The 9206-nt window shown below is 34.7% G+C and overlaps 1 protein-coding gene across 3 annotated transcripts; it reads left to right on the top strand.

Moving 5' to 3' along the window:
- Positions 1 to 2602: 2602 nt before the first annotated feature.
- On the top strand, positions 2603 to 7886 carry LOC114942270 (uncharacterized). Of its 3 annotated transcripts, none has more exons than XM_085483751.1 (6): positions 2603 to 2989; positions 4611 to 4756; positions 6076 to 6266; positions 6408 to 6698; positions 6779 to 7068; positions 7179 to 7886. In XM_085483751.1, the coding sequence occupies exons 2-5, from the start codon at positions 4688 to 4690 to the stop codon at positions 6918 to 6920; spliced, it is 693 nt and encodes a 230-aa protein (XP_085339877.1). In that variant the 5' UTR covers positions 2603 to 2989; positions 4611 to 4687; the 3' UTR covers positions 6921 to 7068; positions 7179 to 7886. The 3 variants fall into 3 exon arrangements, with proteins under 3 accessions (XP_085339877.1, XP_085339878.1, XP_085339876.1); XM_085483750.1 differs by lacking the exon at positions 2603 to 2989 and having other exon boundaries at positions 4544 to 4756; positions 7179 to 7309; positions 7481 to 7886; XM_085483752.1 differs by lacking the exon at positions 2603 to 2989 and having other exon boundaries at positions 4527 to 4756.
- The last annotated feature ends 1320 nt before the right edge of the window (positions 7887 to 9206 follow it).

Genomic DNA, 9206 nt, shown 5'->3' with positions numbered 1-9206 from the left:
AACAAAAATAAAATATAATTTATAAATATAATTTTTGAGAAAATATTTTTGATAATGATTAATTTTTGCAAAGAATTATTTTGGCTATAAACATAATTTTTGAGAAGATTATATTTTTTATTATTATAAAGAACTATTTTTGCTGACGAAAGATATAACTTAGCGCTTTTTTTTACATCTGTGATGTCTTTTTTTGTGGGATTTCACATATTTTTGCAAAGATCATTAAACAAAATGCATTAAATAAATGTATATTTTTTTATATTTATAATGAGAGAAGACGAGAGAGAGCAAGAGGACCCAAGAGAGAGAGCGGGAGAGAGCAAGAGGGAGCAAGAGGGAGCAAGAGAGAGCGAGAGAAAGCGGGAGAGAGCAAGAGAGAGCGAGAGAGAGCGAGAGAGAGCGATAGAGAGCGATACAAAGCGGGAGAGAGCGAGAGAGAGAGCGATAGAGAGCGATAGAAAGCGGGAGAGAGCGAGAGAGAGCGGAAAAAAACGAGAGAGAACGAAAGAGAACGAGAAAGAGCGGGAGAGAACAAAAGAAGGCGAGAAACAGCGAGAGAAAGCGAGAAAGAGCGAGAAAAACCGAGAAAGAGCGAGAGAAGACGAGAGAGAGCAAGAGAACGCGAGAGAGAGCGGGAGAGAGCGAGAAAACGCGAGAGAGAGCGGGAGAGAGCGAGAGAACGCGAGAGAGAGCGGGAGAGAGCGAGAGAACGCGAGAGAGAGCGGGAGAAAGCGAGAGAACGCGAGCGAAAGCGGGAGAGAGCGAAAGAACGCGAGAGAGAGCGAAAGAAAGCGAGAGAGAGCGAGAGTAAGCGAAAAAAACCGAGAAAGAGCGAGAGAAGACGAGAGAGAGCGAGAGAGAGCGAGAGAAAGCGAGAGAAGGCGATAGAGAGCGAGAAAAAGCGATAGAGAGCGGGAGAAAGCGAGAGAGAGCGAAAGAGAGCGAGAGAGAGCGAGAGAGAGCGAAAGAAAGCGAGAAACAGCGTGAGAAAGCGAGAGAGAGCAAAAAAAAACCGAGAAAGAGGCGAGAGAAGACAAGAGAGAGCAAGAGAACGCGAGAGAGAGCGGGAGAGAGCGAGAAAACGCGAGAAAGAGCGGGAGAGAGCGAGAGAACGCGAGAGAGAGCGGGAGAGAACGAGAGAACGCGAGAGAGAGCGGGAGGAAGCGAGAGAACGCGAGCGAAAGCGGGAGAGAGCGAAAGAACGCGAGAGAGAGCGAAAGAAAGCGAGAGAGAGCGAGAGTAAGCGAAAAAAACCGAGAAAGAGCGAGAGAAGACGAGAGAGAGCGAGAGAGAGCGGGAGAGGACGAGAGAAGGCGAGAAACAGCGAGAGAAAGCGAGAGAGAGCGGGAGAACGCGAGAGAGTGCGGGAGAGAGCGGGAAAGAGCAAGAGAGAGCGAGAGAGAGCGAGAGAGGGCGAGAGAGGGCGAGAGAGAGCGAGAGAACGGGAGAGAACGAGAGAAGGCGAGAAACAGCGTGAGAAAGCGAGAGAGAGCGAAAAAAACCGAGAGAGAGCGAGAGAAGACGAGAGAGAGCGAGAGAACGCGAGAGAGAGCGGCAGAGAGCAAGAGGGAGCGAGAGACAGCGAGAGAGGGCGAGAGAGAGCGAGAGAGAGCGATACAAAGCGGGAGAGAGCGAGAGAGAGCGAAAGAAAGCGAGAAACAGCGTGAGAAAGCGAGAGAGAGCAAAAAAAACCGAGAGAGAGCGAGAGAAGACGAGAGAGAGCGAGAGAACGCGAGAGAGAGCGGCAGAGAGCAAGAGGGAGCGAGAGACAGCGAAAGAGGGCGAGAGAGAGCAAGAGAGAGCGATACAAAGCGGGAGAGAGCGAGAGAGAGCGAAAGAAAGCGAGAGAGAGCGGGAGAGAACGAGAGAAGGCGAGAAACAGCGAAAGAAAGCGAAAAAAAACCGAGAGAGAGTGAGAGAAGACGAGAGGGAGCGAGAGAGGCCGAGAGAGCGCGAGAGAGAGCGAGAGAGAGCGAAAGAAAGCGAGAGAGAGCGGGAGAGAACGAGAGAAGACGAGAAACAGCGTGAGAAAGCGAGAGAGAGCGAAAAAAACCGAGAGAGAGCGAGAGAAGACGAGAGAGAGCGAGAGAACGCGAGAGAGAGCGGCAGAGAGCAAGAGGGAGCGAGAGACAGCGAGAGAGGGCAAGAGAGAGAGCGAGAGAGAGCGATACAAAGCGGGAGAGAGCGAGAGAGAGCGAAAGAAAGCGAGAGAGAGCGGGAGAGAACGAGAGGAGGAGCGAGAAACAGCGAGAGAAAGCGAAAAAAACCGAGAGAGAGGTGAGAGAAGACGAGAGGGAGCGAGAGAGGCCGAGAGAGCGCGAGAGAGAGCGATAGAGAGCGGGAGAGAGCGAGAGGAGAGCGGGAGAGAGCGAGAGAGAGCGAAAGAAAGCGAGAGAGAGCGGGAGAGAACGGAGAGAGAACGAGCGAGACGAGAAACAGCGTGAGAAGCGAGAGAGAGGCGAAAAAAACCGAGAGAGAGTGAGAGAAGACGAGAGGGAGCGAGAGAGAGCGAGAGAGGCCGAGAGAGCGCGAGAGAGAGAGCGGGAGGAGAGCGAGAGAGACCGGAAGAAAGAGAGAGAGCGAGAGAGAACGAGAGAAGGCGAGAAACAGCGAGAGAAAGCGAGAAAGAGCGAAAAAAACCGAGAGAGAGCGAGAGACGAGAGAGAGCGAGAGAACGCGAGAGAGAGTGGGAGAGAGCGAGAGAACGCGAGAGAGAGCGGCAGAGAGCGAGAGAACGCGAGAGAGCGGTAGAGAGCAAGAGAGAGCGAGAGACAGCGAGAGAAAGCGAGAGAGGGCGAGAGAGAGCGAAAAAAGACGTGGGAAAGCAAGAGAGAAAGGGAGAAAAAGGGGGGAGAGAGAGGGGAGAGAGAGGGGGGAGAGAGAGAGAGAGTGAGAGAGAGCGAGAATTTATTTTTCGTTTGGTTGCTTAAAAGGTTAAGCAGCTGAGGAAAATGTCACTATACTAGGATGGGTGACCGCGGATAAGGTAAAGCAGCTTCGGACAGAATCACTTTGTCGGGATGGGTGACCGCGGACAAGTACGACGCCGTAGTCTTAAAAAAAAGTGACACCTTTTCGACCAAAAAAATAACTTGAAAAATTCATATCTCCGCAACCAATAGAGCTATCAAGTTCGTTAAGGTCTCATTTTACTCGGAAAAAATCGCGCTTTCGATTGATATGGTCATCTTTTGAAAAATATGTTTCCGTTCATGAAATATTTCAAATTTTTGTTTTCAAGGTTACGAAAATCGTGTTACGTCCGGTAAAGGATACACAGTAGCGTCCTACGGATAATTTTCGCTATTGTTTCGATATTTTCGCTATCTTTTCGATATCTTTCGATATTTTTTTTGTTTTTTTGTAGATTGTATTTTAATTTGACGAATGAAAGATATAACTTAGCGAGACGCTACCGCGTCTCCTGATATAAAATATATAAATGTATAAATAGGGTACAATTTTATATTTTGCTTCTTAGTATTTATTAAGATTTTGTATAATATTATACAGATAGTTTTAACATATTAGTAACGTTTTTTCATATATTTTATTTACTGTTTGATTTTAGTCAATTAAATAATCAAAGTATTTTGAGATTTGGGGAAGTAATTGTTGCCGCGGCAGAAAAACCAGTTATTACTCTACAAACAGTGAATTATTGGGCCGAGGTAGAGCATTGTCCTCTCATAAAAATAACACAAAATAATAGTGATTCTATGAGCGTAATAAATGTGTCGATACAAAATATCAAATTAAACATTGACTGCCTTCCTGTAACTTTTACTACACAAAAGTCTCCCGATTTTAACAATTTTACTCATCATATGGTATGCGTGTCAAGAAATCTAAAATTATCATTACCATTTAAAGAATATGGTTGGATAATATTTAATATACAACAAATTGGTAAATATCGATCAATGGACTTATTATAAATTTTTTCTCGTCTTTATTTCACACACACATAATTGATATTGTTTTATATTTCTATCTATTTTATTCATTGTCCTATAAAAATCTGAAATATTCATTAAATAACTATAATAGTTTTAAAATGCTTTTTGTCATATTCTGCATTATTATGTCCATAATATTATATTTAAAATGTACGTAGATGTTTTCTATAAATATTATCATTCAATATTAATGTTATATTTTTACAAATATATTTTATTCTAATAATAGCAAAAATTATTAAAAGGATAATTATATTTATAAAATTTATTTTATATTATGATATATAACAATATCTTGCACAGTTTCATTTTTTTACTATTTCAAGTATTAAAATGACATTTTTATAATTAATTTTCTATATATATTATCATTTTATTTATATTCAATTTTTGGTACGTTTTTCATTTATAATTTATATAAACAAAATTATAAAACAAAAATATTTGAAAATGTATTCTGATAAAATTATTTAAAACAATAAAAATTGATAAAATTTATTTACTATTCGACAGAATATTATCGCGTTAACTATGATGATGAGAATTGGCGAAGAATTTCATGTTATTTAAAATTAGATAATTACACGAAAATTCATGTTCTTAATCGTGCCCAAATTATCGATGATGCATTTCATTTAATGATAACAGGTCAACTCAATTCATCTATATTCTGGGATATCATATTGTATCTGAAACGAGAAGAAGATTATGTGGCATGGTATCCTATGTTTAAAGCTATGGAATACGTATATGGTACTCATCGTGTATGGGAAAACATGGAGGGATATATTACGGTAAATATTAATAAATTTTAATGAAAATATTACATTTTAAATGAAAATAGTAATTAGCTTTGTTAAACTTAATAATTGTAAACAAAGAAGGGCTATAAGAGCTATTAAACATAATACAGTTGTCAGATGATATCAATAAAATTTATTTAAACAAAATAATAAATACATAAGAAATAAACATTTATGCGAACGTTTCGGCTGACATTTCAAGCCTTCTTCAGCGCAATACAAATATTTTAATATAAATTGAATTGTAATATTAAAACATTATAGACGGTAATTAACAATGTCAAGATAATAAATATATAAAAAGTCAGTTTTTTGTCTCGTTACATATGTTGCTAAACAAGTCATCGTGTATGACAACCACCATTACTGATACATACTGAGTTCGAGCGACCGTACCATGCAATCACTTATGAGTATAGACTTTTTGATTTACTGGTCAAGAAAGATATCTTGATTGAATCCTCATGATAAAATGTTGTTAAACATTAAATTGAGATTCAAACAAATTGGTGATAATTTTACAACAGTTTTAAGTATCAGATCCGACGTCTTTTTAACAAAGTTTTTTACTGAAGACAAAACAGAACGTTTAACCGTCACAACTCTCAGATCTCAAATGATTACATTTTAAATATTTGCATATATACACTCATTGATCACAAATAATTTAAATACTTAGAAACATATTTCCAACAACGATAAGATTTTACATACTATTACGTCGCAAACAAATGTGCAAACAAATTTAGTTTGAAGAATGACTTGAATAATCACTCGAAGAACTGTCCAAAAAGTCTATGATTTTCACTACTCTACATATTATTATATATAACAGTGTTATCGATATGTAGTAAGGTGCTTAATCTTTGTCAATGAATGCAATTATATTGGCTTTACATCAATTTTACATGTTAGTAATTAAAAAAAAATTAAACATATATATTGAGTTGGAAAAATTTAATTATATATATTTTAAAACGATATATTAATTTTATATCTTATTTAAAAATAAAATATGATTGATAAATAGTTTTATGAAACTTTATTATCTATTAAATATTATAAATATTTCGCACAAATTAAACCATATTTTTGCGTACATGTATAATACATATATATAATTGCACGTATATGTATATGTACGTGAATAGATAAACGTTAGCGTCTTTGGCTTAAGTGAATTTGTATGTATGTTTGTTTCCTAGAAAGAGAAAATTTTAAGAATCTATTAGAAAATAATTAAAAAAATATAATAATTTGTAAATACATTTATAATATGAACAAATAAATGTATATTTAACCATTTTTAGACGAGAGTAAGATACATTTTACGCGCGCTACTTGAAAGAATCAAATATGAAGAAATTGATGATACAGACCAACTTACAATATGTTTACGACAAGAAGCTGCAAGATGGGCATGTTTTCTCGATGACCTCAATTGTAAGGAAGTAGCCAACAGGAAATTAGAACATCATCTCCTAGATCCTACAAAACACAAGTAAATATTTCGATATGTATATATTTTTTTAGCCTTTCTTAATCAAATTCTCTTGTATCGCCTATAATGTTCAAATGATTTGATCAAAAGATCCGTATGCTAATCTTCAATTAAAAAATGTAATTTTTTACTATGTTTTAGACTTTTGCCATGGTGGAAGGAATGGACATATAAAGGTTTGATGATAGCCACGAACGAGACTTGGCAATTTGTGTACAATATAGGATTGAACAAATTTGACACTAAATTTTTAGAATACTTGGCTTGCACTGAAGATACTGTTATGATTAGGAACTATTTAACATATAAAAATATTACACATCGAAAATATTATTATCATCTTAACAGTTTCTTACCCATTATTACGAAGCATGCAACGAATCCAACTATTCTGCCGTACATATTAGATATTTTTTTGGACATAAAACCAAAGTAATGTGACATATTTTTATAAATATTTGGTACAAAAATGTATTGTGCTTTATAATATATATTTGTTTTTTCGTTTTTAGATATGTCGATATAACTGTAGCATTTACTGTTATTATTAATAACATATATGCCGTAAATCTATTTCAAGTAAAAATTTTACATGTTTATATATGTATGTGTACAAATCGTGAGAATAATGCGACATTAAAAATTATTATTTAATATTAAATAATTTTGATAATGTTACATAATAACGTTGTTTATTAATAAAAAAATAATATAGTTAAAAAATAATACATTTTAGAAAATAAACAATTACGTTGAATGGTTGAAGGATAATGTACACGTAATTACTGAAATAAAAGAAAAGGTAAATTTAATAAATATTATTATAGAAAGGGAAAAAAAGCAAAAAGCTTGTTTTGTCTTATTAATTTCTAAATATTTATATTTGTTTATATATTTGTTTATATATATTAGGTGTTTATAATGCAGAATTCTGATAAAATTGGAAGCAAAATATCATTACGCAAGAATCAACTCGAAAAACAAAGACAGTATTTGTATAGTATTTTCTATTGGTGGATGTAAAAAAATTGCAGCTTTGCATTGTGGGTGTAGATATACTTCATATTAATAATTTTTATATATTATATGTATTATTTATTTTATTGCTTTAATTATCTTATTAATTACTGAATATTAATTTTATATTAGTTTTGTTTATTATATAAAAAGTATATATTAATTTCATTGTGCAAATCTTTGTTTATATATATTAGGCTTTCATAATGGAGAATTCTGATAAAATTGGAAGCAAAATGTCAATTCGCAAAAATCAACTCGAAAGACAAATGAATAAGTATTTTGATAGGATGTTTTATTGATGAAAGTAAAAAAAATTGTAGCTTTGCATTGTGCGCGTGGATATACTTCATATTAACCATTTTTATATATTGTATGTATTATTAATTTTATTGCGTAAATTATTATTTATTTAGATGTATTACTATTCGATGCCTCTGTATTTACAAATCTTTATGACTACATGCATCAAGCTTTTCATTTTTTTGCGAATTTGCTTAATGTAATTGAACTATATATTATTGCCTGTGTTCACAAGAAAGTATAATATTACTATAAATTTTATTGTTAAATATCAAATAAAAATAAAAATGTGTAAATATATATACATATAAATTTAATTGTTAAATGCACTATCTATTAATTTTGAATTACAAATTGACTTGTTTTTAATTTTTAGGTGAATTAATAAAAATATATGTTTATATACGCACACACACATACACATGTATTAAATATTATAAAAATTTACAATCAACATATTTATATATATATACGTGTTATTAAAATCGTTATTATCTACATTATATATATATGGTTGTATGTGTGTGTGTGTGTTGGCACATATAAAATAATAATATTATATATTATATATTATGTATATATTATATAGATCATATTATATATTAATTATATAATTACACATACTAATAATTACACTACAATATAATATATTAATAAATGAATACATGTATATATAAAACATGTTTGTATAACTATAAGAATTAGTAATATGTTAAAGTTATATATCAACTAATTATAATTATGTGCTTATATGTTCAATATTTAAATATCTTTTACATTAAATATGTTATTATATAAAATTTGTGATTGATTAATATTTTTTAGTTCACATTAAATCACAACACAATTTCTCTCTCTCTCTCTCTCTCTCTCTCTCTCTTCTCTCTCTCTCTCGCTCTTCCTCTCTTGTGTAAATCAACATTTTAATTTCAATCTTCTTCTTCTTCGTATGCCTGTCCACTAATGGATGTTTGCGATCACTTCCTGCATCCTCTCTTCGTCTCTCGCCACATGGATCAACTCCTCCACCGTGCGCAGTCCTGTCTAATATTTCGAAGCCAAGACAGTTTTTTGCGTCCTAATCCTCTTTTCCCTTCGATCTTTCCCTGTATAATTCTTTGTAGCAGCTCATACTTTGTATTACGCATGATGTGGCCCAAGTATGCCGTTTTCCTCCTTTTTATTGTAGTCAATATTTCCCGATCCTTGCCCAATCGTTTCAAGACATCTCCATTGGTGGTTCTCGCCGTCCACGGTATCTTTAGGACTCTGCGGTAGACCCACATTTCGAATGCCTCTAGTCTATTCATTTCAGAAACTTTCAGTGTCCATCCCTCCATTCCATATAGAAGCACCGACTATATGTAGCACCTAATGAATCTCATTCTCAGATTTTGATCGAAGTCCGTATTGGTGAGGACTTTTTTAAATTTCATGAATGCCTTGCGAGCCATTTCTATTCGGCATTTTACTTCCATCTCCGACGTCCAATCCTCGCACATCCACGTTCCCAGGTACTTAAATCTATTTACTCGTTCTATCGGTCTGCCTTCTAGTTTTAAACTAGCGTTTCTGAACTTGTCCGGTTCTCTGGTGATAACCATGAATTTTGTTTTCTTA

Source organism: Nylanderia fulva, unplaced genomic scaffold (assembly GCF_048542155.1).
Source record: "Nylanderia fulva isolate GAGA-0341 unplaced genomic scaffold, ASM4854215v1 Scaffold267, whole genome shotgun sequence".
Classification (NCBI taxonomy): Eukaryota; Metazoa; Arthropoda; class Insecta; order Hymenoptera; family Formicidae; genus Nylanderia; species Nylanderia fulva.
This window is presented reverse-complemented; position numbering and strand designations above follow the sequence as displayed.